The sequence below is a fragment of the Pterocles gutturalis genome, unplaced genomic scaffold, assembly GCF_000699245.1.
Source record: "Pterocles gutturalis isolate BGI_N339 unplaced genomic scaffold, ASM69924v1 scaffold30942, whole genome shotgun sequence".
Taxonomy (NCBI): Eukaryota; Metazoa; Chordata; class Aves; order Pterocliformes; family Pteroclidae; genus Pterocles; species Pterocles gutturalis.
Window position 1 is genome coordinate 49574 of NW_010113777.1, and position 24433 is coordinate 74006.

Consider the following 24433-nt stretch of genomic DNA (forward strand, 5'->3'; position numbering starts at 1 on the left):
CTGTAGAGAGCTGGGTGGGAAAAGGGTTCATTTCTTTGTCCACCATTTTCTGGTATAAAGCTCTCAAACTGAATGGCTCCACAGTAAAAGGTAATGTTCCAGTCAACATTGCGTACATGTTCACCCCACTAAAAAGAAAACAGAGAAAAAGAAACCAAAATTATCAGGAACAAAGAAAAACTTTAGCTTAGGTTTTAGTGACGGCACTTAATGTTTAGTGTCTGACAGCTATTAAAAAAGACCAAAAAAAAGCTCTCTCTTCTGTTGCACACGACAATTTGGGCAAAAATTCCCAGAGGTTTGCTCACGGAAGGTCACAAAATGTGCAGGACATAAGTTGGGAGCCGAAGAACTGAGCCCAGCTCTTAGACAACTCTTTGGCTAAATACCATGCCACAATTAAGTCTCTTCTCAGGCTGCATAAACACGCTGCTTTTGGAAGCCTTGTCCTGCCATGGGTGTGGAATGACTGCCTACACTAACGGGGACATCACAGGTTCTGGTTCGGTGGCCAGAGGTCATGTCCACAGCCTCTGGTGCAGCCCAAAGATCAGGTGTGAACAATTACATTTTTCAGGGCAGAAAAATTACTGCTTGTTTATACCCAGCAAAGTCATCGATGAAAAGTGGGGTGGGCACTCCTGTACTTTTTCCTCTTAAAAGGGCTTTAAATTCAGTTTGAGTGGAATTCCTCCCTTTTGGGAATTTGTTTCCCCAGCCTGCTGAATATACATATGTGAACAGAAAGAAACTAAACCGGTGTGCTACCGCGAACCGTAATCACAGACACCATTTGTTCAGCTATGAGGAAGGGCAGGAATTAGCCATATTTTCTTCTTTTTTTTTAAAAAAAAAAAAAAAAAAAAAAGAGCAGGACATTATTACTGTAGAAGTTTAAATGGTCTACAAGAACGACTGTGCTCTGTTTGCCTGCGTTCCTCAGGGCTGGTACTCTCTCCCTTCATGTGGACGGATGGCCCACTGCTGGTAGTTGTGCAATGATTAGCTGTAGGTCTCCTTGGAGAACAGACTGCAAATTAGGCTTCAGCAAAGGAAGGTCTAAAGAGCCTTGAGGTGCAACAAGGGACCCACTGGGTCAAACTGAGAGATGAATTTGACCCAGGTCCTAGTCTCATACATAAACTATGGCCAGTCTCTCTTAGTAGTAGTAGCACTTAAACAGTACATTACATTTTCCAAGCATTCCAAATACTCCAACTTGAGAATTACCATAATTCTGTTATTTCATTGAAATTTATACAAATGTTATTAGCTCCACTTGGTGAGGGAAAATCTATCAGTACCAAAGCAAAAGCTAAAACTCAACTGATTTCAGCTAATTAGTCTCCAGGACTGGCAAGGATAACCATCACCAAGTCCATGGCCACCAGGAGAGTAGTGGAGTAGTACAGTCTAAAACAGCACTGCAGGCAAATTAATTGACTACAAAACATCTTTGTAGCTTCTTCTACCTCTGGCACTAGGGACTTCTGTCTGCTCTTTTGCCTGAACACTAGTAACCTCACAAAGGCTCACAACTTTTCTGACAAGTTTATTTCCCCTTTAGCGACCGTGCTTTCAAAGTGATGACCTGACTTGATATCACATTTCCTGTCAGACATGACTGTGGATAGTGCACAGAGCCCATATGAATGCTTGAGGATTCTTTGAGGAAAACTAAAAAAGCTGGTGGTCCTCTTGTACCAGAGCCCTGTCTTCTACTATGTGTGTCTGAATGCCACTAATCAACAGTTGTGCTTTACTGGAATTTCTCCATGCTATATGTTCAACCAATCTATACACAGGTAGGTAAAGATTCAGAACAAAATATCTGCACAATTTAATTTAGAGAGTCATGCTAGTTAAACAGCCTTTCTTGCTCAGAGTAGCCAAATACATTAATATTATTTCTCATTTGAGCAATGGGTAATGATAACAGTAATAACAAGTATAAACCAGAGAAGTAACTCACATGGACCAAACATCTATTTTGGGCCCGTATTTTTTCCTTGCCAGAAGTTCAGGGGCTGCATATGCTGGGCTCCCACACTGGGTGCTGAATGGATCAGAATAACCCAAGATGCCTGCACAGTTGCTCAATCCAAAGTCTGTGAAAGGCACAGAGACAGAGTTATGAAAGAGACAGATACAGTAAAAACCGCCCTAGAACACAAGGGAAAAAAAAGCACATTTTTTTTCCAAAAGCAAAGCAGTGAACTGCCTAAGAAAAAAATCATCCACATGCAAAAATTTTATACAATTTGTTTCTCTGAGGTGCTAAATAACACAGGATTTCCACAAGTAATAAAAAAGAACTCTTGGAACATGCACGATCATCAATTTCATACACGAAGCAAATACATTTCACTGGGAATTGGATGGCAGCAACCAGATCTGAGCTTGTCCTAGGCACTACGTGACGTACATGGGGCAGAAAACCGCCTCGCACTGTTGTATGCCATACTGCTGCAGTATGTTATGTGGAGGCTAAGTTTAAGTAGGACTTTTTCAATGTTTTCTTTGAAATGGTGTAAATGAGACATCAGATATAAGGTGGGGTGGGGTTGCTTTCTAGGACTACTGTGGTGATGTACAAATGCACAGGGTTGTAGAGTCAGCATTTCAGCTCTGAAATAATGCAGGGAGATCTTGGAGCAAGAAGGAGAATGTGTTGATTTTGCTCCCCCCTCCCCTATTCCTGCCTTGAATTATTGTATTTCTGGCCCCTGGGTGTATCTGACGCTCTTTTGCTGGCAATAATAACAAGGGACTGTCAAAAGCTGGCACCATGAGCTCATCGGGGACAAGATGCAGCCTCTCCGCACTGAAGGAGGCTGCCATTTCCCAAGTGCTCTCAGCAAACCCAAGACCAGGCTGGCGCCAAGAAGGGTGTTCCCAAAATCTCCCCTGTCTGCTCCAGTGCTGGTATGGCTGCAGGCTGAGCTGGGTTAAGGGAAGATTCTTAAAAATTAGAGCACTAAGCAAGGAAACAAAGGCAGGCAGAGTTGCACCAGCAGCAGCAGTGGCTGGGGACAATGTGCAGCCATGGGAGCACAAGCCCACCCTGACTACTGGTAGCCCACGCTTGGCTTGGGAGAAAGCAATTATGAAACCACAGCTGACACAGGAGGTGAGGAGAAATTGCAAAGGGTCTTGAAAGTGAAGTCAAACAACTTGACGTGAAAAGGGGCAGAAGCAAGACAAGCTTGCAAGGAGGAGGATGACATGGGCAAAGCTGACAGGCTGGGAGAACGGCCTTCGCTGCAGGGCAACATATGCAGCGGATCGAGAGAGGCCACAATCAAAGATGTTCACATTTATTAATAACTTGTTATTGATGACAGCCGCAACAAAAATACTGCTATTAAGAACACTGACATGTTTTTTGTTCCTTTCTTTTTTTGGATCCAGTCTTCTTAAAACTTCCCAGAATGCATGTGTGTTTAAAATTAAAACTGTCTTATACCCAAAGGATGCAGTCAGAAGAAGCAGACCACTGAAATCTCTTCCTATAGACTTTTGTCTTGCATCCATGTGCCTTGTAAAACAGCAGCTTTCTGGGTGTGCTACCCACCTGCCTGGATGAGCTAAAAGCATCACGTCTTGCAGGTCAAATATAGCAGGCAACTGACGAGCCTGTGTAATACTCTCCCTCCACAGAGTCATTAATTTTGGTCTCTCTCCCTTGTCTGCCTACTTATTTGCATAAGACTTGAAGTAATGGCCTGTCCTTTAGCTTTTTCCCCATGCTAAATTTGGCTGAAATCAGACAGGAGTTCCTCAAGGTATCAGAAACGCCCTGACAAGGTGGTCACATAAGCCTTCTTCCCTTACAAAACCAGGTGAAAAAATAATAATGCTTACAAAAAAATTCAACTATGAAGATGACTATGTGAGCTGGAGTGCACAGTGCTTTCCACTCGACTGGCTGCATCTCTGAGAGTGACACAAGCACAAGAGAGACAAGAATCACCGTATTTAACATCCAAAGAGGCTCAAAGGGGTTTTGCTGGAGAACATTGTTAAAACTGAAGGGAGGATCAAGACAATTTCCTTGCCTCTGATGGAAAACAATTGTCTCTGGACACCGCTTAATCATCTCTGCTAGATATGTATTATCCCTGAGGCTTATACAAATACTTCCAAGGATCCATTTACTTAATTAATGTATTTATTAGCTATGGCCCGAGATGAGTTATGTCAACTGTAAAATACTTTTTAAAGCTCCTATAAATAATATCTCCATACAGTATTATTCATGGTCTTTACCTTACTGTGTCATACCACCTCAAAATTACTTGACTGTAATATAATGCTTTACAATCAAAGCATATAAGGGCTATATTCCACAATGGTGTAAATCAGCATTCTTTCATCATTATCAATGGAGGTATACTCTAGTGGAGGTTTTAATTATCATATTTGCTTATTCACTTTTTTCAGCTCATTCATTTAATCTAGGCTGGTATACTCATTTTTTTCTAGTGCCTGTTGAAATGCAGAACGCACACAAACACATGCATATTGGGGTGAGGGATTTTATTGCAAAAGAAATGGGAGTATTGTTATTAACACTGTGGCAGCACATCCTGATCACAGTGTGATTTTTATCAAGGATGCACTGCTGATCTTGATAAGAAGGGCATTTCCACCAGCATTGATAATTTCACTGCCATTCCTGCCTCTGTCTTGGGCTTCCTTTCAATAAGCCGAACTAATTACAGAATTCAGTTCAAAGGCCACACTTGGTTTTCCAAAGTAAATATTATGACATGGAAACTCCAGCACCCCCACTGTTCGTACTATCGAAGTATCGCATCACACTACTACTCTTCAACGCCTCCAGGAAATCAACATTAAGCTATGGATATATGGCTGTCTCTGAAGCTATGACAGTTGGAACAGAGAAAGAGTTATTAAATAACAGAAGCCTTAGCACCAAGCTCATGGATGAGTTTGAGCATCAGAGCTCCACACAGATCAGCAGAACTACATATTGGTAGGGTCCTTTTGGTGCCATAGGTCCTTAAGCAGGATGCCAAGGACTTTGCAGGGCTTGTAAGCAGCTCTTCACGGCATCTTTATTAGATGCCTACCACCATGGGCTGGTAGATGAAGAGAAGTGAATTATTTCCAGCGTTTCCGGTCCCGATGTTCTTAGATTTGTGACTTAACAGACAGCTAAGAATAAGGCCACTTAACACAGCAAAGGGAATTTTTCTAATAATGCTATCTAAGAACATATTATAAACCACCTTGTCATGTAGCTAAAAAGAGTAACAAAAGCAAGTTGCCATTAAGCAGCTGGGTGAAGAAAGGGACTCGAGGGATTCAGTTCTCATTGAAATGCATGAACAAGCAGGGACTTTCAATGTCACTTCCTGGTACATTTTTAAACTTCATTTCACCAATTCTTTTTCCTTTATGGTGGGTTTTCTTCATTTCACAGGTATTACAAGAACAACATTTTTATCAGGTACTAGTGTCTTTGCTGCTGCACAAGACAGAGAGACCGAGCTCCCACTCCAAAGCAGTTACTGTGAGCTGGTTTTGTGGCTTAAAGTCTCTTCTCCCAAGCACGAAAGACAGCACATAATTCCTCAAAACATGTTCTTCACTCCTGAAGAACCTTCCTGGGCAGGACTACATGATGACACAACCAATCCATCATGTTTCTAGAAAGAGAGACTACAGAAAACATTGTACTAAGTGCTGAATGAGCTGAGTAAGGGAACTGGCAGGGAAGAGGACTAAATTCTCTGGTCTATAAATTTTCTGGTCTATTCCACCAGCCACAGGCAGGTGCTGGAAAATTTTCCTTGTCCTGGGAAACCCTGGTGGTAATGGAAAGCTGTGTGGCAGCTCAAGCACTACTTCTGCTATCACCTGGAAAAGAGGTGGTGGTGCTCATGAGGAGAGGTTGCCCAGGGACCTGAGGCCAGTTTCAGCAGCCCCTGCTCCAGCTTTCCTCACAAGCACAGCAGACAGAGCATGAAGAACAGAGGCACTGCTTCTTCAGGGTGAGCAACCAGAGATCACCAGCATTGCTAGCGAGATACAGCATGAGCTGACTGGGGTATTAAATCTGTTTTTACTTACAGCAAAATTATTACTCATAAAGCAACCTTTATTTTGCTATAACATTCCCAGTTGGATGGTGGGATTTAATTGCTTTGTTTTAAAATATATACTGTGTACAATCTGCTTGGCTTAAAACATCAGGCTGCAGACCTGAGGACAATATATTTCAACGCTAGCGAGGCTACGGAAGATCAAATTGTCTCTTTATTCTTCCCACACCACCCACTGCAAGAAGACCTTTCTATGCAACTGAAGCAAATGAAACTGCAGGAACAGTAATGAAGTAATTTTTTTGGCATGTGAGTTTTAATTGCACACGTATCATCTGATTAGGCCTGCCTTAGTTTGGATGTCAAGTTCACATACTGTTGTGTAATCAAACACCCAATAACAGGAAAGTTATAGAAATTCTTTAAATCTATCAGATGTTCATATAGCACTGTTGCAAACCATCTGGTATCACTTATCTGCTAAATCAAGATAATGGGTGGTATCCATCATTACTGATGAATGATTCATGCTAACATATCAGTATCCTCTTGACCCGTAGCTGAGGTAATGCAGAGTTCTCTTTTGCTATTATTTTCCCAGAGTCAGTTGATTTGCTACAGAGTAATGACTAAAAGTCATGGTAATATTTCCAAAGACTGAATTCCCTAAGTAAATTTTGAATATTTCAGATTTCATTAACCATCCTCCTCTTGTTTGTTTGGAGATACAAGTGCTTTATACATTACTGTGAGTGTCCATTTGACCTGAATGTTAGGTGTTTTCAACCACTTTTCAGATCATGAAACCTTTTGAAGAAAGAAAGTCAGTCAAGTTTTTAAGTCAGCAGCCACAGACACTGCTGTTGGCAAAAGTGTAGGCATGGAGCTAAATATAAACAGATGTTTAGGGATTTTTTTTTTTTTTTTTATGAAGGCTATACTTTCTTTTCAATGCTCACATTAATATTAATGGAGTTACACAAAGGCAGTGAGACTATACCCACCCATGATGAATCTACAATGACTGCACAACTTGAATGAATCGAGTGCTGCATACAGCTGATACCCAAATACAATCAAGACTCTATTGTTGATCTTTTTTATTTTTTAACAGCCCTCTAAACCAATTTTGTTTCGGGTGCTAGAAGCAAACTTGACAAATATAAATATAGGACTGAATTTTGTGAGCTGCTAAAAATATGTGTAACTCCCACTGACTTCAACAGAAGCATATGCATATGGGGGCAGAATCCAACCCTTAGTAAATATAAAATTATCAAGGTAATAAAATACATTACTTCTGTGGTGTCAATTCCTTAATTCTTTACAAAGTTCCTGATTTGAATATGAAAGCTGTTGGTTAAAAGATGAAGGATTGTGCCCATACCCAGATAAAGCTCAATTATTTGGAACACTTTTCTCACAAGATGCTGTCAGGAACAGCTTGATTGCTATCTATACTCTCTCAGCTCCTCTCTGCTGCAACATTAGCAGTTGTCACATGGAGGATTATGAAGTCTCAAAAACTCTCTGTATAAAACTACCAATTTTAATTACTGGAATTGCCAAACTGGTTTCATACCAATAAGCTTGATATTGTTGTCTTCATCTAGCAACAGATTTTCTATCTTCAAGTCTCTGAAAGAAATAAAATATTTTGAGTGAGCCTCCAAAATAATGAAGCAGCTTCCCATCAGTCTCGTCAGTGTATTTACAAGATTCATATATAACACATATAATGAAAGCAGTACACACCGTTCCACATTCAAAGCAGAAAGCCCCATGCATTGTCTCCTCTCCAAAATTACCAGTGCTTTCACACACAGTTTCACACCTATTCTTCAGGCACAAAAGGACTTTATAAACATTTGTTGGTACATCCTGTAATTAATAGGTTCTTCAAATTTCTCATACACTTAAACGTTTGCAGAAATCGCATACACTGGAAACACTTCAAATATATCTTTTGAAATCGGAGGTCATTTTCTTATTACTCTTCACAAGCAAAGGCTCTTCACTTTCTGTAGCTGAAGAATAAACCTTCTTCTGCAGAGACCTGAGGAGTCAAATATCTGTCCTCTGCTATTGTCTACAAGGGAGACCAGAATCAACCTTGCCCGGGGATGAAGCATCCCAACACCTTATAGAGGTGGTCAGCATTGGTACTCCCGTAAACTAGAGGTGAAAACTGAGACTTAGGGATTGAAATGACTTGCCCAATGCCATCCAGAAAGCCAGTAACAAGGCTGAGAGAAGAAGCCACACAGGTTTTCTGAGTGTCACATTAGTGCTCTTTCCACCGCGCCAGTCTGCCTGACCCCACAGAGCCACTGCACAGATCAGGGCCTGGACCAGTTTCAGGAGAGAGAGGATAAAATGAAAATGGTCTCCTTCTACAAGATGACTGACCCTTCTTCTGACATGTATGTCGGCACATTGTTCACTTTACACGTGCACTTTCATCATTTAAGAATGTGGCTGTGCTTTCCTAAATCATGTTCTACCCAAGAAAAATATCCCAGAGATTACCCCTCCACACACACAAAACCACCTCAAAATCCCAAAACGTACAGACTAAGCATGAAGTATAACATGAAAAAAACATTAGGTTGCTACACAACTTGTCCGCGACTTCTAGCAGTTGGCTGTGTATTTATCACAAGAAGTTTTTTCCCCATCCAGACATAAAATATTTCTAACAATCAGCGTACTGGGATATCAATAACTCAGACAGGCAGTGATGCTTCTCCCAGCACCCTTTGGAAAAATCTGGATAATAAAGCCATCAGCTATAATTATAGGAAGTCAGTGACATCCATGGTATTTTGCCTTTGTAAGGCAAAGGGAATAATGAAGGATGCCTCTATTACAGATGAAGATATAAAGCTTAATAAAAGAAGACAAGCAAACCAACCAAACCAAACAAAGCACTTCCACAAGAAAGGATCTGGGAGAGCAGGAAAAATAACTCTAACTAACGCCAAGCATTTTTTAAAATGTTCCTCTCCATTTCATTTTATGCCCATGCTGTGTTTCAAATCAACCTGAGGCAGAAGAGTACTTGCAGGCAGGATGCCACTCGCTTCATCAACACAACCACAAGGACCTTCTCCAAACAGATGTTTCTACGCCCCAGTGAGCATTACTTGCAGAAAAAAAATTAGGGGTTATACTATATAAATCTACCAAAGGAGAGTATTTTGCAAATTTCAGGGGTGATATCCAAGCTTTCCTAGAGCGTTCAGCTGAACACAAGGATTCCTGAGGAGAGGACTGCCTTCTGCTCTAGTTCTCCTTGCAGAGAAGCAAGCCGGAGAGACAGGAGGACAGGACCCAGTGCGTTAACTTGAGGAAACCAGCCACGTTAAAAGCGACAGCTAATTTCAAATACCACACCAGAGATGTAACTGCATTTGGCCATATTTTGACCAAGACCCAGCCTTCAAAGAGCCCACTCTCCAGTTCTGCTCCCATTCCAAGGGTAGGCATTGGCTCCGGGCCATGCATCCCATAAGCCCGCCTGGCATCCATGACATCCTTCTCCTCATCCATGGGAGACTCTACGTGCTATGACGGCACTGCAGACCCACCACCCTGTGTCCTCCAAAAGGAGCTTCCCTCATCGGGCAACCGCTGCTTGATACAAGGAGGACGTGCCCTGCCAGACAGAGCTGGATCAACCCACTTGTGCTTCCCTCTACTGACAAAAAAGAGCTTATTTCTTTGTGTGCCCCATCTTTATTGTTTGCAGGTGTTGGTTTTCACAGACAGTGTGATTAGCCTCTAGAAAGATATGGGGGCTGGGAATTTAACAGGAAAGACTGCCAGAAAAAAACCAGTATGGGAAAGCAGGGGAAAAAAAAACCAAACCAAAACTGAAAACCAAAACTCAAAACTAAACTGACATCAACAGAAGCACATGGAGCTTCGGGTCGTACACTGCAATGCTCAGTATAATGTCTCAAAGCAAGGAGAAAGACCATTTGGAAGCTCTGAGTACATTAAACATTGGCTAAGAAGAGGTAAGACTAAAAATAAAAGCAAGGGAATGGACAGATGAAAGCTCTAAGTTGAGGAGAAGAGACACACAGGCAATTAGAATAATAAATGAGTGACAGGAGGGCTAAAAATAAACACAAGAAAATATATTTAAAAGGATTCAAGGTTAAGTAAACAAAACTAAAGGTAAATATTACAGGGCATTTTAAAGCTATCAGAGGAAAAAGAAATTAAATATAGCCTCAGTATAGACTGCAATCAGACCTGGTTAATTAAAGGTGTTTACCCATATGTCTATTCTTAGCAGGTTTGCCAGTAAGTGGTAACTGATCTAATAGTCCATATGCACCACATTTTGGTCAACCTGTGTCAATACAAAAGTACTTCTTTTTGGTGTGACACTGGGAATTACAACAACAGGTATTTACTCCTTGATACAACCTAACGAGAAGATTCCATGTGAACCAGCCTTAGAAACACGAAGCCAAAGTCATAGAAACCAAACCAAAAATCCCTAGACTAAGTCATAGTTGGAGAACCACTGCTACACAGCTGTGGACCGTTGGGTGGGCACAGGGCAGGAACCCCGGCGGCCCGATCCCCTGCAGCAGGCTGGCAGCGAAGCATAGAGATGGCAGGTACCCACAGCCAGGACAGCAGAAGTGCAAAAAGAGTCTGTGCATCTGGACAAGATCTGTGTTTGTCAGGACAGAAGCGTTATTCGGTGAATACTTAAAGAGACTTTAACAATCCACCAAATTACCATCTTTTTAACAAGAAGTGCAGTGGTGCAATGCAATTATTTATCTTCTCATCCTACAGAGAGACAGGACTGATTGCCCCAAAGTTCCTAAGTGCTTTATTATGTCAGTTTTGTCCCATTCAAACTAATTATTTTTTACAAAGAGAGGCTCATGTGAGTTGCTGCTTTATTTGAATGTTTACATTAATTCGTTGTAATGGAAAAAGTAGCACCATTGCACCCAAAAGCATTAGGCAACCCTGAATTTCATGCACTATATTATAAATGGTTTAACAAATAAAAGCAAACCTTATTTATTCTAGTCAGTGGAGACTTTTTCATGTTTTTAATAGCTGCAAACTACAAGCGAGGCTGTGAGTTACCTGCTATGCCATGCACAGCACTTGAAATCCTTGTTGAAGTCGATGGGAAGACCCAAAGCATTGAACATCATGCACACACATGCGTCCCTGCAGGCTCAAGGGTCCTCATACTTCTGCATGTGGCTTGCACTTCTTGATGGATTGCTACAGCTGGACACAGCTGCTTTGTAACTGGAAAGGCTGGGCAAGCGCTCCCTTATGCAGCCAGCAGCAGGTGCCACGCTACGTGGGGCTGAGGCGGGGAGAAGAAATGTAGTTGCTGGAAACCTTCAGTTTCCCTCTTTGAGGTAAATCTGATCTTGTTCCTTACTCTCTTGGTGCCTCAAATAATGGGACTTTTGGGTTTGTTTTTTTTTTCTGCTTAAGCAAATTTTTGGCATTTGTTGCTGAAAAGCTTCAAAATATCAGAGCACACCCTCAGTGATTAAAATAGCAGAGGAACAAAAACTTTTACCTTTTTCTGAGGGCTTAGTACCATGAATGTTGAGAGTGTCTAACTATGGTAAATGTTAGTCAAATCTATGAATAATAAAGACACTCAAGAAAGATCAGCTGTGTTACCACAACATGGAGAATCAGCATATATTTATGCCTTGTCAGCGTGTGAAGCCAGCAGCATACACCCATCGTTCCCCATATTTGAAAATACGCATGCTTCATGGGATGGTTTGTTTGGGAGTTTGTTCTTCTGTTGATGGGGCTGATTTTTCTCTGGCTTTCTTTGAGCATAAACAGACCCTTTGGAAACCCCAACTCCAGCCAGTGTCTCCACCAAGCATCAGATGAGCCTGCTTCACTGAGTGAGCTACCCCAGGCTTCAGCTGTCATCTCAGCATGCTTTTGAAAAGAAGCTTATTCAGTGCCATTGCAAGCATCAGACAGCAAAGTTGAAGTTTTTGCATTTCACACTTTCTTTCTTGTCTGGGGGAAGAGGGATGAGAAGCAAGGTTTTACCAGCAAGCAGCTGCAAAGCAACAGTGGTTGGCTGCTGTCTCCTGCATCTTATTTTTAATCAGAAGAGCACCACAAAGAGTCAATCCTTAACTACCAACCCCCAAAGAACACTTTCTAGCCCCATGCAAGAACTGTCAATGAGCTGGAAAGGTTGCAGAGATTTAGGTTCATCATCACGTCAATATGCATTTCAAAGGCTTTGTTATCACAATATTATTTATTGAGCCTTATTCTTCCCTCAGTCACAATGTTCCTGAATTCAACGTCTTTTCCTCTGTAAAAGAGGAATTTGGTCCATTGTCTTCACTAAAACAATGTTTACTTTGTTTACAGCAGAGTACTCCAAGAGAGAATGCCCAAAGGTAACTTTGAAATCTGACATAAAATAGAAAGACAAACCAGCTTTGCACTTCAAAAGCAGACTTTGCTCTGTAGTGCAGGATCTGTCATAAATATTGCATCAGCAGCCAGACTACTGGCACTTAAAATTAATAGGATGGAAGTTATCAAAGACAACATGTCAAAGTGGCAGGTACCAAGGCAGGAATTCCATAGCACCCTGAGCAACCAGATCATATGGCACCACCCTACTCAAAAAAAAAAATGGAAAAATAGATAAACGCCACCAAAAACCTCAAGGGTTTTTGTGTCTTCGAAACCCCTGATCTGCTTTTAATTACAAAATGGCAATGGAAGGTACAAATATGCTGCCATGAAGACAGAAAAAGGGGAAATACAGAAAGCTATCTTTGCTACCAGTACATTATTACATTTTTTCTTTGACATCCTGACAGTAATTGCACTGAATGGGATTGAATTTTCTTAAAATTACTTTAAAAGGGTTGTTGAGAATTTCCTGTGGGATGCAGTGGAAAGCAGCAAGGCTTTCATTTCATTTTCTCTGTTGTCCTTACACTCCCAAGGGACTTGTTGTTCATCCTACTTTTTGACGGCATGAAGGCCTATGTAAACACCCTCTGAAAAGAGAAAGCCTCACTAGATACTGCCATTTGGGTTTGTTTTCCTCTGTCAGGGGGAAATATAAATATTCCTACCTGATTCACAGCTGAGCTTGTTGCAAGTATATTTTTAGCAACCAATCAGCTCTTCTGATAGAAGGAATGAAACACAAATTATTACATTAGATTATATTTAGAACAGCAGCATTTCTTTTTCCAGCAAGCGGCCAAGGAGTTCTCTAAATAAAATGAGGTTTCTTTAAGTTTTTTAATTTTAGGCTGTTCACACACCGGTGCCTCTTAAGAGATGTATTTCCATTGAGTTCTGGGCCCCAGCTCTCATCCAGAGTGCTTTTCCGCCATGCCAAGTCTTGACTGTAAGTTATGAAGCTTACCAAGTAATATTCATCAAATAATGTAATAAAATTTCATGCAACTTATTTCAGCCATCTTTTTTTCATCCTGAGTTATACAACAGGGCAAGTCTTCTATATTATTTCCCAAATAATGGAGACAAAAAGGCTGGTAACTTTTGTAATAAAACAGTCAGTGAACACTTTTCAATGTCCTTCCCCGTTCAACGTGAACAATGAAAGCGTTTGGAGAGAAACAAACAGCAGAGCGCTTTCTGGCCTAGGATGCCATGTTTTGTTTCACATGCAGTGAATGTGAACACCCACAGACCACCACGTAGATGAAAGTGCTGTTATTTTTACCTGTTTTAAAAATAACAACAATAACAACAGAACATCACCATTTTATCCCTGGTGAGAATGAATCAGACTTCTGCACTATTTTTTCCCCCTCTTCAGTTGCCGATTGAGTAGTCTGTTTTTAGAGTTGCCATGGTCAAAAGCCTGAGATGCTGAAGGACAACACCTGGGGTAACTATTATTCTTTCTCCCTCTCTTGATCGCAGAGAAACAGGGGAATAAATCTGGATCACGCCATCAGTGTTCTTCCTGCGTCTCTGTGCAGTTCTGCATAGTTTATTTGCAGAATAAGTCAAGACATTGAATGGTTAAGCTAGAGAAAATACTTGCAGATATACTGCCTGTGATTCTGTCAAATGTTATCAGTTTAAGCAGAATTGGACCTGCTCATTATCTGGATGGAAGACTCCCAAGAACAAGCTCTGTGCCGCACTGCGATTTGAGAAATGGAGTGGATAGAGTACACTGCCTTTGGGGCAGGATTAATCCAACACCACAGGGCTGGATGGAGAGAGCTCAGCTGCCAGATGCAGCAGAGCATGTCAGTATTTCTAGGGCTGCCACCTCCCTCCACTCACAAAGGTCCCTCACACTTCAGTCTCTGTGATCTGCGCTTATTTTCACAGAGAGAAAGAGGAGGTGACGCCCAGAACTGCTGCAAGCGTGCAGCATCCCTACAAGAAATCAAGTTCACCTCCTCTCTGGACCCCAAAGCTTTGCCTTCTTCCCACCACAGTAGCCTGTCATTCTGTCTTGTACCTAGTGAATGAGTTATTTTGGTATAAAATGTGGGTTTGAATCCTTTCTGAAAAAGAAGGGAATCAAAGCCAAACCTACCAACCTCCCCAGAAGTTTTTCGGCCACAATGCAGAGGCTAAATTTTTCAGGGAGAGCAACTGCTGCTGAACTCATACTGCTACTAAAAGCTAAATGTGCTCATCATCTTCCTGCCAGGTTTTCCTCTGCCCATCTCAGAAACTTGACCTTTTTCCTTCCTCTCTCTCTGTACATACTGGATATCAATTGATGCCTTAAAGCAATAAGTACACTTCTTCCTTTTCCATGCCCCAGATTGTGGGGTTAATAATTTAAAGAGGTCAGCAGTTTAGCTGCTGACAGAGAACCTGCAGAATAGACCTGGTGGCTGCTCAAATATTTATATTACAGTGGTACAAGAAAGTTACCTTGAGATAAGACCTCAGTACACCTGAGGCTGTACGCACACGTAGCACCTATCCCTAGTGGATCACAGGGAACATGCAGAGAGATTCATGACAAAAGAAAGCAGTTTTCAGAGTGCATGGAATTCCACCAAGCCAGATGCACCAACAGCGTTGCACAGCAGCAGGCAGCTCACCACACAGCTGGGCACAGCTGGAGGAGCTGGCTGTGGGCTGCCTTTGCCAGCTGCCTGTACAGCAGCCCTGTGGACATGTATACAATAGCTCTCCATCTTCTGCAAAGTCAGTGTAGTCAAGGAAGTTAAGACCCAGCTCCTCAAAAGTATTCAGGTGTCTAGGTTCTACTACGTGCCTACATAACCTAAGAGGATGAGACCTACACAACTTGCTCAGCATCATACGGGAAGTATGTGAGAGTCCAGACTTAACACCAGTTGGCCCAAGTTTAGAAAGTGGAGCCTCCTTCGTAGACAATACCCTAAAAATACACCTAAGAAAAAGAGACATACTGGCTCAGACCAAAGGTCCACCCAGCCCACTGTCCTCCTGTCTCCATAGTAGCCAAGAACACAGAGAAAGGAACAGGGACAGGCAATCACATGTGACACCTCCACCTGTACTCTCCCAGTCTCCACCACCTGTTGTTCAGGAACTTCAGACAGAGATAGCTACTATTCATTCAGCAACCCTCTGCAGACTTCTCTCTGAAGAAGTTGTCTTGTTTCCCCTTGAGCCCAGGTAAATTTTTAACTCTGCAGCATCCTTGTCCTGCAAGAAGATCCACATTCTGCTTATACACCAACTGAATGAAGGTTCTAAAGAAGGAAAGTGAAATATCTCAACAGCTCTGGATTTCTCCTGAGAAGACACTAAGATATGAACTGAACGGCTGCATACTTTGCATTGTACTTCACAGTATTCAAACTTGTGAGGTCCCGTCAAGGCAATATAACCAGCGGAAAAAGCAAAGAAGCAGAAGCAAGGGACCGTTCAGGCTTCGTCCCAGCTGTGTCACTGTGAGGCTTTGGGCAGATCAGTTCATCTCCCCATACTGGTGCATTTCCACCAGTAAACCAACAGACACAACCACCTCCTCAAAGAAATAGTGAAATGATTCATTAGTTAATGTTGGTACAGTGCTTTGAAGAGGCAAAATAGCGCTACTTGCAGGAAAAGAGCCCAGGCTCATCTTTAAAATGACAGCACAGCTCCCATGTGCTCATCTGGTTACACACTTACTTAAGTGCTTTCTGCAGATACTTTCTAATATCTACAGTATGAGAATCTAAACAATATCATGAAGATTAGCCAAAAAAAGCTGTCAGGAATATGTTTTTATAAGGAATGCTCCTTACTCTGCAAAGAAATGCCAAAATACCACTTAGAGGCTCTGAGATAAATTTTAACCAGAGAGGGTTTTTAAGATTACCTGTGAACTACTCCTGCCCGGTGAAGATGTTCAACTGCCAGCATAAGCTGCCGGATATATTTGCGGGCTTCATGCTCCTCAAGTCTTTTTTTCTCGTAGATCTTGTGCATCAAGTTGCCACCAGGGCACAGCTCCATGACAAGGTAGTAGCTGTTTTCAGTTTCCAGTATATCCAGCAGCTGAGCAATATTCGGGTGGCGGATCATTTGCTGGATCTGCCCTTCCCGTCGCAGATTCTTGGTGACATAGGTGTCCTTTTTGGCTCTTTTCTTGTCAATTACTTTCACTGCCACCTAACGAAAAACAGAGGAGAGGGAGTTGTTAGTAGTCATATTGATGATTTATTGCTTTAACCTTGTATAAACAACCTCAGTTTGTTGTTTGTTTTTTTTTTTAATAAAATAAAATAAAATGAAAGGATGTCAGTCTCAACTGACACACCATGGTTTCAGGCACAACTGCCCAGGTCAGAGAAACAGCTGCTTTTCCAACTCCACCCTATCGACTGACAATTTCTTTCTTTATCCCCTTGTACGATGACAGATAAAAGTTATTGGAAGGAAATGGATAACAAAGGGCAGGAGACAATCTCATTAACCATACCCAAATACTTAGCACACTTAACACTGGACAGCTATTTCATTTATTTTCGCAGAAAGTCTTCAGGCTGGCATTTACAAGCTGTAAATGTCATTTTTGGCTGTTCCTGGCTTTCAACATACGACTTGAGATGATATAAGTTTCTCAAACTATAGCTAAATGTTAGTTTTGCAGTATTAAAAAGAGAAAAAAAAAAAAAAAGAAAACCAAAACTATTTTGGTATCACTCTTCTGGCACACTTCTTTTCCCCTCTTTTAAAATGTACATGACAGACGATCCCCTTGTTACTTCTAGAACCGAGCAATGCCGCAAAATCCAAAAAGGCAAAAGGTTGGTTTTTGTTTTTTTTTTTTTAATACAGATTCTCCAAGTCAACTGGAGCCCATCATCAAGGCACGTAATGAAACTAAGCAGACTCCGTATCAAAATCTATGACACAGCATGTGCTAGCACCTATCCAAGTGCTTTCCTTCTCATTGCTGGTGCAGAATGCCACTGGAGAACAAAAGGATGGGACTGGATAGGTTATTGGTCTTTTCTATGCTTAAAGCATCTGATTCTTTTTATTGTTTTAATGGATTCACTAAATAGTCGCAATAAAAACATCTGCCTTTTTCTTCCTCAAATTTATTGACATTTATTTATTGAGATTTCTTATGCAGATTGGGTGCTGCAGACTTCAAAGATTTAACAGTGTGTGCCAGGCTGAGCAACAGAAGGCACCGCAAAATCCTCCTCCCGGGCTCCTCATTTCCTCAGAGCTCTGCAACAAAGGAAGTCCTTCACCACACTCACCCACACCCCGCAGCTCGCCCATCATTACCCAAGTGACAGCCACTTGTTTGTCAGGACAATAAGCAGGGAAACACGGTGCTTGGTATTCCTGCATGACATTGAATTTTACGTGATGTGAAAAGAGTCTTGCTTGCACAGGTACACATCCAACAAAATGCACAGAAAACGCCATGATCCCTCTGCCCCCCAGATGGAGGCACAAAGATGCTGCACCCGCATCTTTGCTGTCTGCCTTGATTTGGCCCTGGAGGATCTCCAGCACTACCTTACTCCTACAATGAGAAGGAATAACAAATGTGGGGAAAACCTCAGTTTTATTTACCCCAGCCTTAACACCCAGACAACAGCACAAGCCCAAGAGACTTCCCTCCATCTCCAGCTCACACAACATCCTTCCTCACGGCCAACAAACTGCTCGCAGCAAACTCACTTTCAACTATGGCCAACAACATTGTTACAATCCATGGCACTGTGAGCTGGTGGGCTTCAGCAACAGGGAGACAAACTTATTCAAAGCATGCCTGGCTGCCTTCCTAGCTTGAGAAAATGCCAAGCACATATCAAGCACATGACATCTGCCAGTCTGACTAACCTTACCTTTATTTTTTTCTGTGAGCAAAGGAAACATTAAATTAGCAAACATTTTGGTTTTCCTTTAGAGAACAAAAAATACGGTCTGGAAATACGACAACAAAAATAGATCCAGATCCTTTGACATGAATGCCCTAAATCAAAGTCAAGTTTTATCAGCAGAGGAACTGAAGAGTAAAAGCACAGGAGTTGGGACTTCATGGTCCGTCTTGAGAGCCAGAAGTCAGGATCACTGAGCACGTTATTAGCTGGATACATTGCTGCTGCTAAAAGATAATTCTGATGAAATACCCTTGATAAAGAGATAAGGCTGAACACCGCACACGAGACAGCTGCCTGGGTGAAGCCCAGAGCGGCATCAAGACCATAAACACCTGGAAGCTACATTCTTGACTAGTCTAAAGAAAGTTAATTTAGTTGTAAGATAAGACAACAGGCAAATCACAGCTTAACTTCACAATTTTCTAAAGCCTCAGGTGATTCACCAAGGTAACAGTCTTAAATTAGTACTTTCTTCCATCTAATGAGATAGGACTAGAACACAGAGGCTTACACGAATTATTTAGACAGCAAACCACAGAAGTTATTCTGGTGAGGACAAACAAATTCAGGGGTTACAGAAACATGAGATGCCAGTTTGTTTGCTGGCAACACAACACAATCTCTGCAAAAGTTTTTTTTTTTTTAAAAAAAAAGCTGATATCTTCCATAGCTGCAGGATACAAAACACGGAGTATTAACAGTATGGTACAGTAATCTGTTACTCATATTGGTAAGTCATCTCCAGTTCACTGACCAAAAAAAAAGCACATTACTAAATGCAGGCACATCTGCTGCCGAGGCTGAGCATGGGGCAACCACCTGAACACCCAGGAGACAGAGTGTGTCTAACTACTTGATGACTTTTTCACTATCACAAAGAACCAGCTTTCTGTGAATTAAGGACAAATTTTCTCCTCAGTTTTGACAGGTACTTGGTCAGGTACCTTACCTATCTCACCAGACAAGCAAAGCTGCTGTCAGACCCACCTGTGACTCCGAGCTACCCTTCCCCCCTTCAATGCCCCTTGTATCAGGTCCAAGAGATCCACCAGCACAGCTGACAGAGCTGACAAAGGACAAAACAGCTTTGTTTCAGCAACAGCTTTGCATAGGGGAAAGAGAAGAGTAAAACACCAGTTAAGACTATGGGAGACTTTCATCTCCCCAACCAGGCAGGAAACTAGCTTCAGCGTGATACCGCTTGCTCCTGGGACAGACGTGCGTGGGACCTTGCCTCCTCGCACAGGTCACTGCTGCAGCACAGGCCACCCTGGAAACATCACAGACAGATGCCTCCCCCTCCATCTCTATTTAAAAGCCAGGGTCTTTAAGGAAACTTCTGTAAACCTTTTGCTTTCTTGTAGGATCATTTTGCTTTCCTAAGTAAAATGCATCCCACAGTACAAGGGTTGTGCAAACGGACCAGCACTGTGAGGCAGAGCTCTGGTGGGATTTTTTTTTTTTTTTGCTTGTTTGGGTTTCTTGGATTTTCCCCTGATTTACTATTTATTCTGAAGCATATAGAGGAAGTGTAGGGATCAAACCCTGTACTTAGTTACTCCAAGGTTGATTTAGCTAAATATCCCAAATTTTGAGTTTATCCAGAGTTAGACCAAAGTAAGTGAAGACCAAATGTGGCCCGAGGCATTTAATATACACAGCCTCCTGTACAGTATGTATGTGTGTGCATACACCTCAAAATTTCATTCATGCAAAAGGAAAAAGCATTCAACAGAAAAAATACCATAGATGTTAGATAACCAGAAAACAAACACATTCGAGCTTTCATAACCTACTCAAGACATGTCAATTATTCAGTTTTGCTCTCCCAAGTTTCAAGTAGTGGCTCTGTCTCTGCATCATGTGCATCATGCCTATCTCCTGACTCAAATTCTTGGCCAATATTGGCACAGAAATAAAAAATAAATGATAAAGCAAGTAATTACTCCGAATATGTAGCAACAGTAGCTCTTGACATTCAACACTTTGATGTGGCTAAACCTTTGCTGTGTAAATAAATAAATGGTTTAGGTTATTCCGTGTTATGAGGTACAAAGATGAGTAATAGGCCATATTTTTGGTTCCCAAGACCTAGAATTACACCATTGGAATTAAATACTTTCCTGAAGTTTATGGTGTGGCACATCATATGAGCAATTGCTGCTTCTCTCAATTGTCGCACTAAAATAGCTCAGGTTGGGCTAAAGCATACTGGAGCGGAGGTGAGGAGGAAGTGCAAGCACTTCTCCACAAATCGTTGGAGGAGACATTGCTTACAGAACCATCAGCAAATACAGGCACGTGTCATCACCCAAACAAAGGCACACGTTTGACACACATGGGTGGAGGATTTTTGCCAGCTTGTATTTTAGGAGGGTTTGTGAATCTGTCAAAGAGAGCTGGGGGGTGGAGCTGACTGGCACCAAACTGCATAAAAACAGTCACAGCGAGGCCCTGAGAAAAAAGGCAAGATATAGTTTAAAGGACCAAACATTGCCTGGAGGAATCTGGGAGCCAGGGTTCGGTTGCTAGATCACTGCTCCATCCAGAGAAAACACATTTTTCATCCTCTTTGTAAACAGTCATGGCTCGACATACGCAACTGCAATAAAGCATGGAAGGTGGCTCACACACGTCCTAATCATGCCCCAGCATGCCATCCCTATGTCCATGCAAGAGGCACATTTCACATCAGGCAGCTCCCCAGACCTGCGCCCTGACAGCACACTGAGCCTACGGAGCCGGTGATGGGTCTGCTGCGCCAGGCAGGAGGAACCTCCAGGTGCTCAGTGGGCAGAAGCCAAAATCATCTTCTCCCCTTCCCCTTCCACTGGCTATTTATAACCCCACCAGTGACACTTGAAAAAATCACGGGTCAAGAAGTAGCGCTTTTGTTAGTGAGGGAAAGATGTTTCTTTACCCAGCAGACATGCAAAGATCTATTTAGATCATTGCCTGACTGCTCTGCAGCAGTGACATTTTGTCACACTGCAGTTCAGTCTTACTGAGAGGTGTTTTTTTTTCTTCAGACCAGCCCCCCATAAACACTCCTTGGTGCTGGAAGTCTGCTTTGAAAACTCGTATTTTTCAACTTCTGTTGTTCTTCAGTAAGAAATTCAAGGCTTGGTATGCCTTCAGTGTACTGTTGATAGGAAACCAAAAGTTGGATACCAGCATGAAAATGAACACAAAAACATAATAATACTGGGGGCAGAGGGGATCCAAGCCTGCTGTAGAACCTATTTTCAACTACATACAAATTTCATGTAAGGCAATCAGGTTTCTGTTTTTTCAGTTGGTTGTCCCCCCTCCCCCAAGCTGCGAAGAGCTTTATATAATCAAGCCATGGTTTTACAGCAAAAACATCTATCCCTCTACCTAGCTTTCCCTGGCAAATCTCAAGCTTCAACCAGTTAAGACGCATCATGATTCCACCTGAAAACCAAGTAACAACCATATAACCAGCAGTGACTTCAGTCACACGGTACATTAGCACTCAGGGAACCAACATCTGAGTTCAGCCTTGGGCTTCTCGCTTGCCAGATCAGATGCCTTTGCACAGGCTGTCTTTTGGCAGGAGGATGCACCTCAATGGCAGCAAGCCTTCCTGTCTGCCAGAAAACGGGTTTTCTCAACGGCCTGTTTGCCAAGTCAAAGTCAAGAGGTCTTGAACAATACTTAACGTCAGATGCTTGCAATAACAACTAGAAGAACAGTTTCATAGTAATGGCTGCAGCTTAGCAAATAATGTTATAACATGTTTAACTTTACAGTGAACAGAAGATGGCATGTGACCTTGCAAAATCAAGGCATGACATTTGGAGGACTTTTAGAGGTTTTCCCCCACTTACCCAACCACTTGAATTGTTTCCTTCTGCAAATTCTCTCTTAACTTTAAATGAGAGGAAGGCAGTTCCTGCAGACCTCTGCCAAAGGGAGCTTCAGCTGAATTGAGAGGAAACTGGTTTGAATAAGAATCCAGCAAGCACTGTGGGATTTGGCCAGCAAACCAACATAGCACAACAGAAGCAACCTCAACTATCAGACAGACTGTTCAACTATTGGAGAGGCAACTCCCCTGCCTTTTTTCTTTCTTTCTTCTTTTTTTGTTTTTCCTTCTCATTTTTGCCAAAGTCTACTTCTGGCAGACCTGCTGGAGGTGACGCCAAGCCAGGCAACAGTGCCAGGTCTCAGCATTGTCCTGGGCTGATGAAGTTCAGAGCCACAGGCTCAGAGTGCAGCTGGGGACACAGGCCTAAGACTTGGACTTCTACAGCTAAACCCACAAAACCTTACTGTCTAGTTAGAGCTTAGCCAGGAGAACAAGATGAAGAGCCAGATCATGTAGATATTTTACAGCCATTGTTAGTGCAAGCCCATCTACAGATTTTTTTTTTTTGAAGTGTCCAAGAAGGCTCATGCAATTAGTTAATTTTCTTTTCTTCCTTTCTTTCAGTGATAGTTGTCTAGCATCACTTGTAGCTTGCTTTGTATTTACCACTGTTCTCACCACAAAAATCTGAGCTGTTTTCAAAACCAGCTGGTGATTTTGGGTGGCCAATTCAAATCATATTAAACAGACCTAACTTTGAAGGCTGCACAATTGTCAGCACAGTTCTGAAAGCAATCCCTTCAAGGGTATCTCAGTTTGGGCAACCCACCAGCCAGGCGTATAACAAGTTGCTTTTCACAACTGAATCCAAGGATTAGAAAATGCCAACTTCATTCACAGGGTAGCATATTTTTTCCTTTAGCTGCTACAGCATAGCAAATTTTACAGTACAGGAAAGGAATATTTTTTTATATACAGCAAGTTCCAACATCTTAAGAAATAAAGCATTAAAGAAAAGGCTCATCCAAGCAAATGCATACCAGTACTCAATAAACTGCACACCTTCAGAAAGGACCACACATGTCCCACTTGGGATGGAGAGAAATCACAGTTCTTCCATTAGGACTGTCAGATATGGATGAGTCAAAACACCATCACAGAAACAACAACTTCACTTTCACCATGGGACTGAACACAATGAACCTCTAAGAAAGGTAACGTGCTTGATGTTAGGCATTTGCCAAATTACCTTGCAGCCCATACCACCCACTTCTGAGTTCCTGTCTGAAGAGGCTCCCGGGGTGGCATTTTCAGTGGGACTCCCTTCAGCTATCCTGCTTGACTTTACAGTTCTCTAACAAATGTTAGCATCCTATTCACCTTTCAAGATCTGCGTTCAGAAAAAAACACAAAACATTTCCAAAAGTATCGCAAGAAGGTAACCACTTGCTAACCATTCTGCTTACGGCTCAGCCATTCACACCAAGGAAGCCAACGATCATCCAAACCCATAACAACGTGTAAAGGCAGATTCTTACACAAGAATAAGGCCTGTCCTATTTATCAAAGATAGGAAAGGACAAGCATTCAGTGACGGCCATCTGATACCTTTTATATTTGCCTTGTATGCTTGCTACAAATGGAATAGGGGGGGACAGAAGTTGAGTTAAACATGTGCATGCATGCGCACATATATACACTGTGAAAAAGCTGCTCAGTAGCTATACAATTAGAGATGCATTGAGGTTTTATGTTAAACAAGCAGTATCATCTCTCTGCTTCACACCTGAGGGGCAGTGTACAGTCTGTAATAGTTTTTGTATCTGTTCTTTGTAGGACAGCTGAATATACAGTTTTTCTTTTGTATTTGCTCTAACACTAGTAAAACCAGCAATCAAAAAAGGTAGAGAGGAGTCACTCCTGTTAAAGTATTTTCTTTTCTTCTGAGTCTCTGACAGCATAAGCCATGAGTTTTAGGCTTAGCAATACATAAAACCAGGTGCTCTAGAGACAAGTACAGGATAAATGTCTCAGTATGCAGGAGGCCACTCTCTCTGTTGGCAGACTAGACACAGTCAGGAAAGCTTGAAATCAGCCCCCAAAGAAATATAAACTCTCCCAAATAAGAAAGTAGCTCTGAC

General features: G+C 42.0%; 1 protein-coding gene across 1 annotated transcript in view; it reads right to left on the reverse strand.

Annotated features, from left to right (window-relative positions):
- The window catches only part of HUNK (hormonally up-regulated Neu-associated kinase), a 37777-nt gene extending 19778 nt beyond the window's left edge, over nucleotides 1-17999 (reverse strand). Inside the window, exons 1-5 of the mRNA XM_010074628.1 lie at nucleotides 17856-17999; nucleotides 16432-16724; nucleotides 7654-7709; nucleotides 1973-2108; nucleotides 1-128 (exon numbers count right to left, since the gene is read on the reverse strand). Of these exons, the coding sequence (XP_010072930.1) occupies nucleotides 1-128; nucleotides 1973-2108; nucleotides 7654-7709; nucleotides 16432-16724; nucleotides 17856-17999 (757 nt within the window). The remainder of the gene's footprint in view (nucleotides 129-1972; nucleotides 2109-7653; nucleotides 7710-16431; nucleotides 16725-17855) is intronic.
- Between the last annotated feature and the right edge of the window lie 6434 nt (nucleotides 18000-24433).